At 46.1% G+C, this 18,547-nt stretch overlaps 1 protein-coding gene across 1 annotated transcript in view; it reads right to left on the reverse strand.

Moving 5' to 3' along the window:
- The window catches only part of IA-2 (tyrosine phosphatase IA-2), a 158,425-nt gene that overhangs the window by 114,145 nt on the left and 25,733 nt on the right, over positions 1-18,547 (reverse strand). The window contains exons 4-8 of the mRNA XM_080286440.1: positions 11,228-11,411; positions 8,813-8,893; positions 4,747-4,881; positions 2,147-2,369; positions 1,113-1,284 (exon numbers count right to left, since the gene is read on the reverse strand). Of these exons, the coding sequence (XP_080142566.1) occupies positions 1,113-1,284; positions 2,147-2,369; positions 4,747-4,881; positions 8,813-8,893; positions 11,228-11,411 (795 nt within the window). The remainder of the gene's footprint in view (positions 1-1,112; positions 1,285-2,146; positions 2,370-4,746; positions 4,882-8,812; positions 8,894-11,227; positions 11,412-18,547) is intronic.

An 18,547-nucleotide genomic window follows, 5' to 3' on the forward strand; every position in this document is an offset into this window, starting at 1 on the left:
GAAAAAGATGACGATACTAAAGCAATTACAACAAAAACTGAAAGAAGAACAACTAGATACTCTTACTCAGCAACAACAGTGTCATTTTCACCTCAAAAAAATTATTAGATACTTATTATAATTACTCAAAACCGTCTATGTTCGATAGGGCGCTGCTTTCGGGTGACTCTGCAATTAAAAGCCAAGTAATATCCTGTAACCCAGAGGACCATTTAGTACGCTGGGTGGTAACCATATAACCAAATGACGCCTGATGGTCTAGTGGGTCAAGATGCTTCAATAGGGTTTACATCTGAGGGTTGGCTGGGGTTTTACTGCTCATGTAATGCCACTCGAGGGTTAGACTTGTCACCCTCGCCTTAAATATGAGGTGTGAGAAGACTAGCCTCGGATTCCTACGATCCTGATGGGGAAGGAAAAGACTGGATAATGAACAGCCTATATGAAATTAATATACCAATGTTTACACAGCACTTATCTCTGTACAGAAACCAGGGTACAGACAGACGAATGAAACACTATTTCAAGGTGTTCCATTCCTCCGCATGGTACTTGCATTACTCCTGACAAGAGGGTAACCGTGTGAGAAAATATCAGAAACACTAAAGCTTTGTGAAATGTACAGCCTCCTTCATAAGTAGCGAGACACAACTGCTCGTGTTGTCTAATGTACTGTCACTGCTGGTGTGATATGGAATTATTTCACTCCCCACCTGGTGCATATATGATCAGTGCATCCGGCAGTCTGTGTAATAATTCCACATACGAGCATATCCTTACTTATGGAAGCGACTGTACCTGTTTGATAGATGTTTGAGCCACATACAACACAGTGTACAGACTTGCTTCATATTTTCTTTCACCTCCTTTTGGCGGTTAACTCCTATTTTTCCTTGATCTCCCGCAGTTATCAATCCCACCTTCCTTCCCATCTCTACGCTGGTCCCCTACACCCACCTGAGAAGTGTTTGTCCCGCATATAACACAGTGTACAGACTTGCTTCATACTCTCTTTCACTCCCTTTTATCAGTTAACTCCAATATTTCCTTCTTCTCCCCCAGTTATCAATCCAACCTTCCTTCCCATCGCTAAGCTGTTCCCCTACACCCACCTATCATCCATCCCTCCAGAGTATTTCCGAATAAATGGCTGGTAGTTGAGTTGTAGGCTTTGATCTTGGTCAGGACGAGCCCTGGGGATAAAGTTGGACCGCTTGCCGAAGACAGGGTTGTGCTGGAAGTCGTAGGGACTCTGGTACACATCGTTCTGGTACCCTGGCTCATCTGTGGAGAAATATATACTTGTGAAGGAAGCGTAACATAAAGGGTAGAATGACAGAGAAAAGATATCCAGGCAAGTAAGAGTATTATATGTTATTTTTGCACTGTCCACTCCACTTTGTTATACTTCATTTCCATTATTTACGATTTACGGCTGTCCCATGCTTGCCTGCGTTAGCCATGTCGTACTCTTAAGCTTAGTCTCCAAGCTTCCTGATACCTTCCCACCTTCCTAATTAAACCCCCCAAAATCGTCTCTCAGCACCCTGCTTCGTGTTTTCAGCTCCCTCATTTCTACTTCATCCACATCCATACTCATACACCCCTCGATGCAATAACTTTCGTCAGTTTCATTCCCTGCTTATGCAATACTTCACTATTACATGGTACAGTATATCTAACCTGTCTCTTCTTACGGACAAAGTGAGGCACATTACATATCCATCTAACTATCCCCGTTGCATTCTTACCTCTCTTCGTCACCCACTGCACAGGACCTCACCGTCATAAATACATCATTCATGCCTTTGGAATCCTGGCTCCACGTAACATGCATAACCACCTGCACACACTCTCCATCCACCCATAATGCCCATCCACGTCTGTACTAATCACCCACCAACCCATCATTATCATCACTGTAACCCAACTTCCCACCCCAGTACTACCTACCCATTCACATCATCATCATCATCATTACCCCAGTCCAACTTTTCACTTCCACAATACCAACCATCCACCCACCTACATCAAAATCATCATCAACATCAGCCTTATCACCATCATCGAACTTTCCACCTCCACATTACCTATCCACCCAATCATCATCATCATCATCACTCAGCATCCCAACCCCGCCCCTCACCATAATAAGAGATGAAGTTATGGGAACGGTCATCCTCCTGGTCGGGCGGTGGGTGGGTGTTGGGCGAGGGTGGGTGTGGGGGGAGGTTGTGGGAGGGCATGGGTGAGAGGCTGTTGTCTTCCTCTCCTCCTTCCTCTTCTCTTCCTCCTTCCTCCTCGCCTTCCTCCCCGCCTCTCCCGGTCCCTTCCTCACCTCCCTCTTCCACACTCCTGTCCTCCCCATCCTGAAAATCAACATGACGTATTAGACATAAGTATATTACACTGAATCAATCAAGTAAACAAGCAGTCAGAGGCGAAACTTAGTACTGAACAATCAATCCAATATTTTTTTTTTTAAGCTATGCATAATGAAACAACATAACTACCAATTTCGGGTTAATCATCTCGACTGAGCGTGGAAATTCATGACCTAAGTTATCACAAACACAAGAATATTACCAAAATGCTGTTAGTACTCTTCTGAAAAACCCATTATCAAAAATTCTTAATATATGGCCTCTAAGCCTCAGTGAAACAGTATACACACGATCCTGAACACTGCATATTTACACATCTTCACCATCTTATCAATTTCCTTTACTGCACAATGGGTATGGCCCTTTCCTGCCACACCGTCAACTATAGGGATTTGAAATGGAATAATGCAGAGGGGAAATAAGCTGGAAATATGTAGAGAAGAATAAAGGCTTGCCATTTTTACAATTCATCTTTACTTCTCTACCTGAATATTCCACTCATGGTAAACACAACTAGCCTACTCTGCCATCTCTCAATTTCCATTTTCGTTTACTTCCCCTCTCACGCACATTTTCATCAACCCCTTACTCCTTCCCTACACAGCTTACTATCTACCCAGTCCCCTCTTTCCCCTACGCTACTCTTCCACCCATCTTCCTATTCCGTTCATTATTCATTCAAATATCATTCCACCTACTTCCAATTCTGCCACATCCATGCTCCTACTCCTCACCCACAATCATCCCTCTCATTCTATCCCCTACTCTCAACTAACCTCCTCCTCTATTCCTCCCCACGTTTCCCCCACTTTCTCTCCATCCCCTTACCCCACTTTCTCTCCATCCCCTTACCCCCTTTTTCTCTCCACCCCTCACCTCAATCCCCCATTTATCCTCCCTACTTCGCCCCATTTATAACCCCCTCAATATCATGGTGTCTTTTTCCATATAATTTTTGCCGCCACCAGACGATTTTACTCAACTCAGCAAGATTCTCTATTAGTGAAGGGGTTAATGACGGCTCCACCTAACCCCTCCAGTTCCAAAAGCCTCCCTTAAGCTGCATAAAATCGTCTGGATATAGTATAAAGTAAAATGATTAGTAGGCAAGTAGAAAATAAGTAGGTCATGACTCTGAATGGGTTAACTCCTTCACCTGGCGTCTCTCGTGGCATATTCCAGTTTCCTACAGACGATTTTATTCAGCTGTTGAGAACCCCCTGAAGTGATGAAGGTTAAGGAAGGATAATCTAACTCTCTCATCCTCAAAAAATCTCTTCTGTGACCCCATAAAATCCCCGAGATAGCCAGAAGGAAAAAGAAAATGCGTCCTCGTGCTGAAGGGTTTATCACGATTTTTTTATCAGTGCCTCCCCTTATCTCTTATCACCCCCTCATTCTGCTCAAATCGGTTCCTCCCTTACTCTCTCCTATGCCTCCCCATCCCTTTCCATCTCCCATCCTTCCACCCATCCTTTTCATCATCCCTATCCCTCAGCCTATCTTCTAATCAACTCTTACGTCCATTCCATTCCGCCTCCATACAATCCTATTCCACTCTTCCCTCCTCCCCTCCCTCCTACGCCCTTCCATCCCTCCCTCTCTCCGATAGCCGTCCCCTCCTTCCTTCCATCCCATCCCCTTCAATAGCTCTGACTTCCTCCCTCCCTTCCTCCTCTCCTCAATTCTCCCTTCCACTTTCCTTGTCCCCCCAGTCCTCCCTCCCACTTACATCCCTCCACTCCTCTCCCCCTGTATTCTCTTCCATCCCTCCCTCCATCAGTCGCTATTCCACCCTCCATCCCACCTGCCTCCCTTATTCTACCTCATCCACATCTACAACCTCCCTAACCACTCTTTCCTGTACTCCGTTTCACTATTCCAACCTTCTTTCCCCTCTCCCCTTCCTCCCTCCCATCTCCTTCCATCCCTTCTTCATTCCAAGCCATCCCCTTGTCTCTCTGACCTTATTTACCTTTCCATCCTCCTCTATTGCATCCTCTCCCTACCACTTATAAATCCTTCCTTCTTTTTATTCTTCCCGTTTGCCTTCCGCTCGTCCCCCCCTTCTCTCCCTTCCCCCCCTCCCTCTATTCTCTTTAGCCTCTACCTTCCTCCATCCCTCCCTCCTCTTTTCTCCACCACTCCTTTTATCCCCTCCCTCCCACTCTCCCCCACTGCCTCCTTCCCTAGATCCATTCTTACCTACACCAAGCATCACCTTTCCTACTTCCACCTCACCAACCTCATTCTCTTCTACCCTCTCTTTCCTCCCTTCCTTCTTCTCTCCAGCCTTCCTCCTCCCACCCAGCCCCTCCTGCCTTCCCCCCTCCATCTCCTCCTCCCCCCACGCCCCAAGTACCTGGTCCTGGTCGGGGTGTGTGGCCTGGTGGTGGGGGTCTTTGATGGGCGGGAAGTACACCTCGTCAGCGTAGTCGGAATGGGGGTCGGTGGCGGAGGGGGTAAAGCGGACGATAGCCAGGTCACGCGGGTCAACCTGGGGACGCAGACGGTGTTAGACAAAATTAGAGAGAGAGAGAGAGCGCGCACCCTACTATCCTGGTATATCCTACTACCCTGGTATATCCTATCCTGGTATATTCTACAATCCTGGTATATCCTATCCTGATGTATCCTACTATTCTGGTATATCCTACTATCCTGGTATATCCTATCCTGGTATATCCTACTATCCTGGTATATCCTACTATTCTGGTATATCCTACTATCCTGGTATATTCTACAATCCTGGTATATCCTATTCTGGTATATCCTACTATCCTGGCATATCCTATTCTGATATATCCTACTATCCTGGTATATCCTATCCTGGTATATCCTATTCTGGTATATCCTACTATCCTGGCATATCCTATTCTGGTATATCCAACACGGGCACCGGAAACAAAGGGATGGAGTTGCAAAGGGAGAGGCGACAATAGAAGTACAAATGAACGGGGCTACAGAGGGATACAAAGGGCCGGCCTACAAAAGGGAGGTGTTACAGGGAGGGACGGGAATGAATACAAAGACAGATACAAGAGGCTAAGGATTACATGCAGTGTTAACGAGATGATAGGAGATGATTACAGTGTTATGGAAATAATACAGTGCCTCCTACCACTACTACAACACTCTCTTCCTGTCATTCACTACCACCACATTCACCACATCAACCGCTCAAGCTCACCACCAGTACCACAGTCACCTCCGTCAGTCACTACACCTACCACTACCACCGCAGTCACCACATCAACCGCTCAAGCTCAGCACCAGTACCACAGTCACCTCCGTCAGTCACTACACCTACCACTACCACCGCAGTCACCACATCAACCGCTCAAGCTCACCACCAGTACCACAGTCACCTCCGTCAGTCATTTCACCTACCGCTACCACCGCAGTCACCACATCAACCGCTCAAAATCACCACCACTACCTCAATCACCACAATAAGCATCTCAGAGTCACTAAAGCCACTACCACAATCACCACATCAACCACTCAACTACCAAATCCATTACCACAATCACCACAACAACCATCTCAAAGTGACCACCATTGCCATCACAACCACAATCACCATATCTTTCACTTTCAAAAATACAACTACTACTACTACTACTACTACTACCACTTCTACTACTACTACAACCATCACCATTTACACAACTATCCGGTATATAAAACCTTGAAAAAGCCAGAATTACAGCCCACAATCATGTCCAACACCAAGCCTACCAAACTACAACTACTGTCATCACAACCATACATCACCACAGTCATAACCATCCATTTCAACACGTCATAACCATCCCTCGCCTCATCACCACAACCACTACTATCCCTCTCATCACCACAACCACAACCATCCATCTCATCACAACCACAACCATCCATCTCATCACCACAACCACAACCATCCATCTCATCACCACAACCACAACCATCCATCTCATCACCACAACCACAACCATCCATCTCATCACCACAACCACAACCATCCATCTCATCACCACAACCACAACCATCCATCTCATCACCACAACCACAACCATCCATCTCATCACCACAACCACAACCATCCATCTCATCACCACAACCACAACCATCCATCTCATCACCACAACCACAACCATCCATCTCATCACCACAACCACAACCATCCATCTCATCACCACAACCACAACCATCCATCTCATCACCACAACCACAACCATCCATCTCATCACAACCACAACCATCCATCTCATCACCACAACCACAACCATCCATCTCATCACCACAACCACAACCATCCATCTCACCACCACAACCATCCATCCAATCAAAACTAGGCTACAACTCTCTCTCCATACCTCACAACCATCCATCCACCCACCACAACCATCCACCATCCTCTCAAAACCATCACCACAACCAAACCTACCACAATTACAACCATCATTAAATCCACCACAGACCTCAGCACGTTAGCCACAACCACACCACCACAACCACACAACCAGTAACGACCACAACACGTTACCCTGGAGACGCCATGGTAACGGACTTCCCCCCCCCCAACAACCCCCCTCCCCCCTCCTCCATCTCGCCCCCTCCCTCACTTTAATTCTCCCTCCCGTTATTCACCCCTCTCTCTCTCTCTCTGAATCTTTCCCCTCCTTTCGTCCCTTCTTCCTCCCCTTCTCTATTGCTCTTTTCCCTTGCCCTTTCCAGCTCTCTCTCTCTCTCTCTCTCTCCACTTCATTCTTCTCCTCCCTCTTCATTTTTTTCCTCTCCTTTTCTCATTCACTACCTCCCTCTGCCTCTTCACTCACCTTTACTCCCTCATCACTTGCACACTTCAGGCCCCATCATCACCACCATCATCATCACCACCACCACCATCACCATCATCATCACCATCACCTATTTCATTTGCTCCCATCATTATATCACTATCACTCAGTTTTCATCACAATCATCATTTTTCATCATCATTATCATTACCTATCATCACCATCATCATCATCATTTCTTCAGGTTTCATATCATCCCTCTCATCACCGTCTCAGGCATCATCACCATCATCATCATCATCATCATCATCATCACTCATTTAGTCCAGGTTCCATCACCATCATCAATTCCAAGTTCCACATCACCATCATCACTATCATCATCATCATCACTCACTGTAGGTTCGATCATCACCATCATCATCATCATCATCATCATCACCACCCTCTGGAAGGTCCCCTGACAAAATAGCTCCATTTCACAATCCATTACTTCCAGCACCATTCCAGCCGCTCCAGGTCTCAGCCAGGTAATTCCAGGTGCAGTCGGCTAGAAAAGCTTGACTAATATTTCACCTGTTCTGCTTTTCATTTTCCTCCGCTGGCTAATGTTTCAAAGCTGAGAGGGGCCTGGTATGTTTCCCTGTCCTAATATTTCACCTCTTCTGCTCTTCTCTCTTCCCTCTGCTGGCTAATATTCCTACGCTGAGAGAGGCGAGGTATATTTCTCTGTTCTAACATTTCACATCTTCTCACATCCCTCTACTTGCTAATATATCTAAGCTGAGCCATGGTATATTTCTCTGTCCTAATATTTCACCTCTTCTGCTTCTCACTTTCCTCTGCTGGCTAATATATCTAAGCTGAGAGAGGCCTGGTATATCTCACTGCTATAATATTTCACCTCTTCTGCTTATCACTTTCCTCTGCTGGCTAATATTCCTAAGCTGAGACAGGCTTGGTATGTTCTTCTGCCCAATACGATGCGTTAGGGAGGAAAGTTGACAGAAATGCTCTAAGTAAGATGAAGATGCACTCCCTTCCTTACCACTCTTCCATCCCAATCTCCACTCCACACATTACCACTTACCAATCTCCACTTTCCACTCAATCATCTCCCGATCATCACTTCCACTCACTGCTTACCCCAGTCCCCTCTGTCCACTACATCTGCTCATATCCCACCTCCCATTCACTCCATTCATCATTCCTTTTCCACCTGCTCATTTCAATCTCCACTTCTCCTAAATCCACTCACCTTCCACTTACCAATCTCACTCAATCCCTTCCACATCTCCCACTACACCCACTCACCTCCCACTCCCACCTTCAACCCCCACTCCCACCCTTCTATTCTCTCTCTCCACTCCCTCACTCACCTGCCAGTCCCCCATCTCAACCACTTATCACCCCCACACACTTCTCCACTCACTCCCAGCCCCGACACCATTTCCCCCTCACTCCCATTCCCCACACACTCGCACTCACCCACACACTTCCCCACTCACTCCCATTCCCCCACACAGTTACCCACACACTTCCTCACTCACTCGCACTTACCCACACACTTCCCCACTCACTCGCATTCAGCCACTACTCCCGCGCACCCCCCCATTAGTCCCACTCACTCCCACTCCCCCCACTCACCAGTTCCTCGCCCTCGATGGCCCTCAGCGCGCCCTCAAGGTCTTGGTCCAGGTCACCGTTGCAGCTGCTGATGTCATACTCCTTCCTGTGGGGTCATACGAGGTCAGTGAGGGTCATTAAGGAGAGGGGGTGGTCAGGTGGGGGTCATAAAGGGTCAGGGGGTTCATTAAGGGGGGGGTCAGGTGTAGTCATAAGGGGTCAGGGGGGTCATTAAGGGGAGGCGGAGGTTAGGTGGGGGTCATAAGGGGTCAGGGAGGATCATTAAGGGGAGGGGGAGGTCAGGTGGGGTCAGTGGGGGTCATTAAGGGGAGGGGGAGGTCAGGTGGGGTCATAAGGGGTCATTAAGGGGAGGGGGAGGTCAGGTGGGGTCAGTGGGGGTCATTAAGGGGAGGGGGAGGTCAGGTGGGGTCATAAGGGGTCATTAAGGGGAAGGGGAGGTCAGGGCACGGGGAGGGAAGTGGGGCCAGGTCACAGAGTATATGGCGGGTCAGATTAACAGAAGCAGCTTGGAAAGGGGCTTGGAGAGAGGGCAAACAGATGGTGGCGTACAGAATGACAAGGAGGAGATCTGTTTGTAGCCGCCCCTTATGGGATTACGGCGTCTGCCAATAGACAGATAGACAGATGGAGAGAGATGGAGGTTAGACAGATAGACGGAAAATAGGTACATATAGACAGCGACATACAGACAGACAGACAGATATACAGTAGATAGATAGACAGATAGGCAGATAGATGAATGGGGTCAGATCAGATATTGCCAGTGGAGTGAGTAAAAAGGATTGAAGTAAAAACACACGATTATAATCACTCTTTTCCAATCCCTCTGCTCCAAAGAATAATTTCTGTGACGTTAGGTCAGAGGGATGAGAGTGGAGCCAGGTCACGAATAGGAAGGTGTGTGTGTGTGTGTGTGTGTGTGTGTGTGTGTGTGTGTGTGTGTGTGTGTGTGTGTGTGTGAGAGAGAGAACAATCAGGAATAATGACAATGCAACATCACTGCAATATACAAGTCAATTACTAGTATTGCAGAATTTCGTCACTTCTATCAATGTGTGGAGGAGATGAGGAGGGGGACTGGTGAGGGGGGAGGGTGAGGGGGGAGGATGAGGGGGAGATGAGGAGGGGGAGGGGGGAGGATGAAGGGGAGATGAAGAGTGGAATTGGGGAAGGATGAGAAGGGGGAGTGTGTGTGTGTGTGTGTGTGTGTGTGTGTGTGTGTGTGTGTGTGTTTCATCAACCTGACTTCATTTCCACACAGACATCATGAGCCAGGTTCTTTGATCTCATTAGGGACACGAATCAGAGGAGAAAGTAAGGCCACAAGTACTTCCTTCACCCCGTCTTGCATCTGCTCACAACCCAAGTGCTGGGAGGTGGGAATGGACACACCCCTACACCAGGACTACAAGAGGGGGGGGGTCCAGCTCCCTCCTCCCCCTATCTCCCACTCTCGCCCCTGTCACTCACTACGACATATGGGGATTACGTGGGCATAAATGTGGAAAAAACACACACACACACACACACACACACACACATAAAACAAGGAAAAAACACCGCACTTGGGACCTCGTAAGAACAAAACCATATTATCTATCTATCCATCTATCAATCCATCCATCTATAATAAGTTTATCTATCGCCTCATTCATACTACACAATATCTATTCCACGGTCATAAATTTTACTCTTTCTCCTCAGGTCAATAAATTCAAAGCCATAAACCCCACACCTGCGCTCAACTCAGGTGCTCAGGTAATTAGCAAGGTGAAGCTGGGCAGGTGAGGGAAGCCAGGTGGGGTGAGCACAACACGCTAACTCCGCTACATCATTACCGCACCGCCACACCAATCTCCACCTGGCTATCACCTCCACATCGCCACAAATTAACACCGCGAAAAGTGCTGGAGTGTTGCGTCAGAGTTTGAGAGCGGAATGTGTGTGTGTGTGTGTGTGTGTGTGTGTGTGTGTGTGTGTGTGTGTGTGTGTGTGTGTGTGTGTGTGTGTGTGTGTGTGTGTGTGTGTTACATAATCCAGGCAACATACTCTCATCAAATATTTCCAAATCCAACAATGAACCAAACTGACCCGAAATCACACACACACACACACACACACACACACACACACACACACACACACACACACACACACACACACAAAAACAGGAAAATCATGAGGACAAATTAACAATGAAAGAAAATATATTAAAAAAAAAAAAATCCACTCCGCTGTACACGGCACGACTCACACACTCCCTTCCACTGCTATTTCCTCTCTCTCTCTCTCTCTCTCTCTCTCTGTAAACGCCTCCTCTCTTCCTTCAACTGATGCTGTTGTTCCTTGGAGAGCGCCCCGTGCCTGATGCCCTCTCTCTCTCTCTCTCTCTCTCTCTCTCTCTCTCTCTCTTACTACTAACCCCTCGTCCTCCTCCTCCTCCTGATGGCGGTCCCTGGAGAGCGCCCCGTGCCTGATGGACTCCAGGATGGTCTGAAGGACGCACTGGGTGTAGGTGTGCGACCAGCGGTACCCCAGGAGGAAGAGCCGCTGCATCTCCTGCTCCAGCACCCGCAGCTCCTCTGACCCGAGTTCATACCTGACGAAGAAGACCAGGTTAATTAAGGAGTTACAGGTAGAGGGCGAAGATAGATAGACAGATAGATAAATAGACAGATAGGTAGGTAGACAGAGATAGATAGGTAGATAGATAGATAGATATAGACAGATTGGCAGGCAGGTAAGTAGGCAGACCGGAGTTCATACCTGCCGAAGACCAGGTTAATTAAGAATAAGAGTTACAGGCAGAGGGTGTAGACAGACAGACAGATAGATAGACAGATAGATATAGTTAGGCAGACTGACCCGAGTTCATACCTGACGTGGATGACCAGGTTAATTAAGGATAGAGGCAGAGGTGCGGGTGATACATATTATGAAATTAAATGGTCCAACCTGAGGATGGGGATAGACAGGTAGATTAGATACACAGACAGAGATAGATAGGCAGGCAGACGAGGTTATTTGAGGACAGAGTTAGAGATACGGAAAAGAAATGTTATCAAATTATATGTTCAATTCGAAGGTGTAGACAGATAGACAGACTGATAGATAGACAAATAAACAGATAGATGAATGAATGAATGGCTGGAGATATATATATATTGTATACACACACACACACACATATATATTGATAAATTGATATACATAGATGGTTGGATGGATGCATATAAATAGACAGATATAGACAGACAGATGGATAGATACATAAGATATACAGATAGATGGATGGATGGATGAATAAGTGTAACGATGGATGGATGGATGGATGGATGGATGGACGGACGGACGAAATGAATGAATGAATGAGTGAGTGAACGAATAAATGAATGACTGAACGAATGAATGGATGGAAGGAAGGATGGGGAGAGAAATAAGATACAATTTCTTTCCACAGCATTACCAAACACTACAGAAACATAGCTCCTTTCTTATCCTAGGACACAGAAAGGTAAAAAAAAAAAAAAAAAAAATTGTGGCGACTGAGTGTAGTTAAGGGCAGATGATAACCACATTTATGAAGGCAACAGGTGTGCCACATGTCCATATACTACACAGGCAGGTGGGGTGATAATGGCAGGTGTTCACAGGTGTGTATATATATATATGTTTGAAGTGTCAAGTCTTGCTCACAGCTGTAGAAGGTGGGGTAAAGCTGCATGTATTATTGTTTTGGTTTTTACAGAAGATGAAAGAGGAAGGAAACGTAAATTAATTCAAAGGAAACATATATAAGGACGTTGGGTAAAGCTGCATACATTTTATTTTTACAGAAGATAAAAGATTAAGGAAAAAAATGAAAAAACCTATTTGTAAACTTTTAACTCTAACTTGGCCCAGATTTTCGTCCTTCAGCAGCTTATTTCACGTAGCTCAGTGGCAGAGAAGGACAGTACTACGGCTCTGCATCCTTTCCACTCCATCTCTTCACGACAAGCATCATATCCTGGTACTTATGTATGAAAACTCTGCATTCACGACGGGGAGACGGCAATTTTGGGCCAAGTGAGAGTAAATGGAGTATAGTATTGATATTTTTAAACTCTCATATGCCATTCTGAAAAGGATTACTGAATTCTGAAAGCCACTGTTTAATTTTGGTAGTGACAATTGCAAAACCCAAGACTCATCTGCGACGTACACCCGGTGGACTGCAGGATGGTAAGAGTCCTGTAGTAAACCATTTTGGGGGATAAGGAGGAAGTTGTGAGGCGTTTGTGCACCCGGGCAGTGGAGCCGACCGGGTATATGGGTGCCACCACGTGAAGGCGTCCCTCTCCTGCATCACAGTGTTCAGGTAAAATAAGGTGCATAACTGGTGTGTGTGTGTGTGTGTGTGTGTGTGTGTGTGTGTGTGTGTGTGTGTGTGTGTGTGTGTGTGTGTGTGTGTGTGTGTGTGTGTGTGAGAGGAGGAGGAGGAGGAGGAGGAGGAAGAAGAAGAAAAGACGAGGAAGAAGAAGCCAGGTGTGTGAGTGACGTGGGTGATACGCATATCAAGGCCATCCACTAAGGGTACGGGGACCGGGTGACGTCATAGCACGTGACGCACATATCAGCTGTTTGGGGGCCGGACACGTGTTACGCTCCCTTTACATTAACTTGACCCAAAACTGCCACCTCTCCGTCACGAATGCTGAGGTGTGGGAATAAGTCAGCACTAGATTATGATGCCTGTCACGAAGAAGTGCGATGGAATGGATGATGTAGAGCCGTAGTATTGTCTTTTCATGCCACTGAGCTACGTGAAATAAGCTGCAAAAGGACGAAAATCTGGGCCAAGTTACAGTGACGAGAGTACTGTACTTCTCAACGTTTTAGTACACAGGTGATGCACATGAACACCGCTTTTGAACACAGTGCTTCATTGAACAAACGACAATGGGTTTAATGTTCACTTGTACAACCTAATGTATGTAAAGCCTTTTGAAAGTGTACGTATGTATATATATATATATGTATGTGTGTATGTATGTAAGGATGTATGTATGTATGTATGTATGGAGGGAGGGAGGGAGAGATGGGCGGATGGAAGGATGGATGGATGGATGGGGGCAGGGAGGGATGGAATGCTAACTGGATGGTTGGATGGAAAGATGGATAGATGTTATAAATAAATAGAAAAACAGACAGGCACATAGACAGATAGATAGATATAGACAGGAAGACAGATACACAGGTAAATAAATAAACACTTCTAACACTGATTACTTAACACAGTATTATCTAGGTCGACCCGGTTCCCGTTCCACGATAATACTGGAATGCAAACCAGGTAGATTACGTGTCTGATTTGTGTATCCTCTCTCTGATAGGTTAATTGCCTTCCTGCTAAAAATGAGCCAGGTTAATTAATTCTTAGCGGGGAAATGAAAGAGGATAATTGGCGAGCAAGGTAAGGCTGGGCTGGGCTGGGCTGCGGTACGCCATGTTTGTTTGTTGTTTGTCTGTTTGTTTGTTGTTTTTGGAGGTTCGTGTGACTGTGTGAACCCCGTAGACTGCAGGCTTATGTTTCCCTCCTCCCTCCCCTGCATCTCCCCAGCTTTTTCTTGTACCTCTTCCTACTTCTGTATTTCCCCACCTCTTTGCCTCACCGTCTTGGCTTCTCCCTCACTCACAACCCTTCACCCCTCTCTCTCTTACCTCTCCCTTCCTCCTCCCTCAATCACACCTCTCCACCCCTCTCTTCTCTCCCTTCCCTTCTCCCTCACCCACACCTCTCCACCTCTCTCTTACCTCCTCCCTCACCCACAGCTCTCCACCTCTCTCGTCAATCCCTTCCCTCCTCCCTCACACATACACAGCACTTCTTCATGACTTGCACCATATTCTCGTATTAATCCCCTGATACAGCCAAGTAAGAGACAAAAGGGTAACAGAAATCCTGCCTTAAAGAGAGATTAGTCAGAAATAACATAACGAAACACAATACACTAAACAAGAATACACAGCTACAGATTACACACTTACACATCACAACTACCCACCGTAAACACACATTCCACAACTGCACAATTAACTGTAAACACACATAACACAACTAGAGGTTACTGTAAACACCAAAGGATCTCACTGTAAACAGAGATGGTCCCCCTCTCTCTCACCCACCGACCTACTGCAAACACTGACCCTCTTGCGATTTATTTAACTTTTAGGCAGAGAGAGAGAGGGGGGGTGGGGGGGGCTAGGAAAGGATGTGGCAGAATTAAACGTTTGTGTGTGTGTGTGCTCTCTCTCTCTCTCTCTCTCTCTCTCATCAATCTTTCACACGCAATATTGTCCAGGCAGCTGTAAATGAAAGGGTCTCTCTCTCTCTCTCTCTCTCTCTCTCTCTCTCTCTCTCTCTCTCTCACTCTTGTTTTCACACACTCTTGACTACACAATTTTATGCCTCGCTTTTAGGGTCGTTGTGTACTTTGTTTTTATTATTATTATTATTATTATTATTATTATTATTATTATTATCAACGTCATCATTACCATCATCGTCGTCATTGCCACTATCATCATCATCAGGTTCTCAGTCTTTGGTTGCATCATCATCATCATCATCATCATCACTGTCACTCACGAGCATCATCATCATCATGGTTTCAGTCACCTGTTTCATCATCATCATCATCAATTTCCCCCGTAAGGATGGGGTGAGGTAAAATTAAGAAATAGAGAGAGAGTGAGAGAGTTACAAGCTAGTAGTGTCATTAAGTTACGACCACCAATTTAACGACCATGAAGTTACGACCACATATTTACGAGCATGAAGTTACGACCACATACTAACGACCATAAAGTTACGACCACATATTAACGACCACGAAGTTACGACCACATAATTATGACCATGAAGTTACGACCACGAAGTTACGAGCATGAAGTTACGACCACATACTAACGACCATGAAGTTACGACCACATAATTACGACCACGAAGTTACGACGATGAAGTTATGACCACATATTTACGACCTTGAAGTTACGACCACATAGTTACGACCTTGAAGTTACGACCACATTTACGAGACATGAAGTTACGACCACATTTACGAGACATGAAGTTACGACCACACAATTACAAGCATCAAAGTTACGACCCCTATGTGCATGGATTAAGTTTAAGTCCCTATTTACGAGCATGAAGTTACGACCAGCTACCTACGATACGAGTTACGACGCCTCATTCTGCCGTAAGTACACTCTGACCTACGATGCTATTACCCCCCGTCTCCCCCCCATCACCCCCCCCCCGCCTTACGCCTAATCCTCTTCAAAATTGCAGGTATCGGAAAATTACTCTCTCGTACCTCCCTTTAATCCCTCCCTTTGTAACGCCCTGTACTCTCTCTCTCTCTCTCTCTTGTAATCGTTCCCTTTGTAAACCCCTAGTGTACCATTTGACTCTCTCTCTCTCTCTCTCTCTCTGGCACTTTTTCCTGTCTTTTCCTTTTCTTTCATCCTTGCCCTTTGTTCCCTCTTTTCCCTCCCTTTATAATATTCTCCGTTATCCTCCCCTCCCTGCCCCTTTGTACCTTCTGATTCCTCCCTCTTTTCTTCCCTTCTCCATGTCTTTCCCTTTCTTCTAGCCTTTATCCTCGCTCCCTCTAATCCATCCCTTTAGATCGCTGCTGACTCCCCTTCCCTTTGTTCTCTCTCTCTCTCTTTAATTTCATATACTCCCCCTTTACCTCTATATTCCTGTTTCTGTCTTTCCCTTAGCGTTTTCTTTTGTACTCTTCCTCTGTATCTTCCTCCCTTTGCTTTCCAATATTCCTCCCTTTCAACCCCTCTATAGATAAACGTTAGGGTATGATGCTAGTCACGAAGAAGTGCTATACTCTTCACTCTCCCCATTTTTGCTCTGCTTCTTATAACTCTCCCTGCTGTTTTCCTATACGCCTATTTTCCTTATATCCTCCTTGTGGCTCCCTGTAATACACCTTTACGAGGGTCCTAGATTTTGTGGTGCCATGAAGGTATTACAGAGGCCACGCAGGTGTAACAGAGTCATGCACCTGTAATAAAGAACCACGCAGGTGTAATAGAGTCATGCACCTGTAATAAAGAACCACGCAGGTGTAACAGAGTCATGCACCTGTAATAAAGAACCATGCAAGCTAGGCGTAATAAAGTAATAGACAGTGATTATAGGAGGAGGCATGCAGGTGTAATAAAGGAAGTGGAAGAGGCATGTAGGTGTAACAGAGGAAGTGGAAGAGACATGCAGGTGTAATAAAGAAGTAGAAGAGGCATGTAGGTGTAACAGAGGAAGTGGAAGAGACATGCAGGTGTAATAAAGAAGTAGAAGAGACATGTAGGTGTAACAGAGGAAGTGGAAGACATGCAGGTGTAATAAAGGAAGTGGAAGAGGCATGCAGGTGTAACAAAGGAAGTGGAAGACATGCAGGTGTAATAAAGGAAGTGGAAGAGACGTGCAGGTGTAACTAGGCATTTTCAGGTGTAATAGAGTCATGATGCTGAAATAATAATGAACTGCAGACTGAGGGTAATGAATTCAGAGGGGCAGAGATTATAATAAGGATCATGAAAGTTTAATAAAGGATAAAATTCATCTGAAAGCAAACACGGTGGACTGAAGGTTGAAACTGCCCTTCTCCTCAAGTCCATCTTTTCAGGGGGGATTGTGAGGGAGTTGAGGGACGTTTGCGTGGTTCTATCAGTGCCACCACGTGAAGGCGTCCCTCTCCAACCCCTAAAGCAGGTGTAAAAGAGACACAGGTGTACTAATGGGCCATGCAGGTGAGGGAGAACGACACGTGTTGCTAGTGAAGACGCAGATGTTGTTAAAAGAATGACTAAAGATGCATTCAGCTGGTGTGAAGGAGAGCATGGTCTTGTGAATGTGACAGGTGTAAATGAAGGTGATTAGAGGCAGGTGTGAAGAATAATGATACCTTTGTTGGTTGGGGAAATGCAGGTGTGAGGTAAAGGAGAGCAGGTGTTGTGACGGTGCGGCAGGTGTGAAAAGGGAGAGGCAGGTGTGATGGAGATGTGATGGAAAATGATACCTATGTGAGTTGGGGAAATGCAGGTGTGACGTAAAGGAGAGCAGGTGTTGTGATGGGGAGACATGTGTGAGACGGGAAAGGCAGGTGTGAGAGAGCGCCACAGGTATTAAAAGGGACTACCCAGGTGTGACAGGTGTTTATAGGGATGACGGGAGAGGCAGGTGTGTGATGGGAAAAGAAACAGGTGTCATAGGGAATATAAGTGATGGGAGAGACAGGTGTGAAGATTAACAGCAGGTGTGAATGCTATATGGGTGTGAGAGTAATCCAGGTGTTATGATGTGACAGGTGTTAATATAGGTGACGGGAGGCAGGTGTGAAGGTAGGCAACAGGTGTTAAGTGGCAATATAGGCGTGATAGAAAATGCAGGTGTTATGATGGTGCGACAGGTGCTAATTAAGGTCATGGGAGAGGCAGGTGTTATTACAGCTGATACGGGGAATAGGACGGTCACAAATGTCAGAAGGTGAGAAAGAATAGTGCACATGGAGTTGAAAAGTAGATAAACACGTGCTACAAAGGACCAACAGGTGTAATTACAGGTGTTTCAGAGAGCTACACAGGTGCTAAATAGAATATACAGGTGAGGGTGTATACTGGGGGTTCTTCGGGCAGTCTGAATCATTACTGAGTAGGAACATAAGTGCTTAG

Source organism: Coenobita brevimanus, chromosome 14, assembly GCF_032717465.1.
Source record: "Coenobita brevimanus isolate Jiangsu-jjx chromosome 14, ASM3271746v2, whole genome shotgun sequence".
Taxonomy (NCBI): Eukaryota; Metazoa; Arthropoda; class Malacostraca; order Decapoda; family Coenobitidae; genus Coenobita; species Coenobita brevimanus.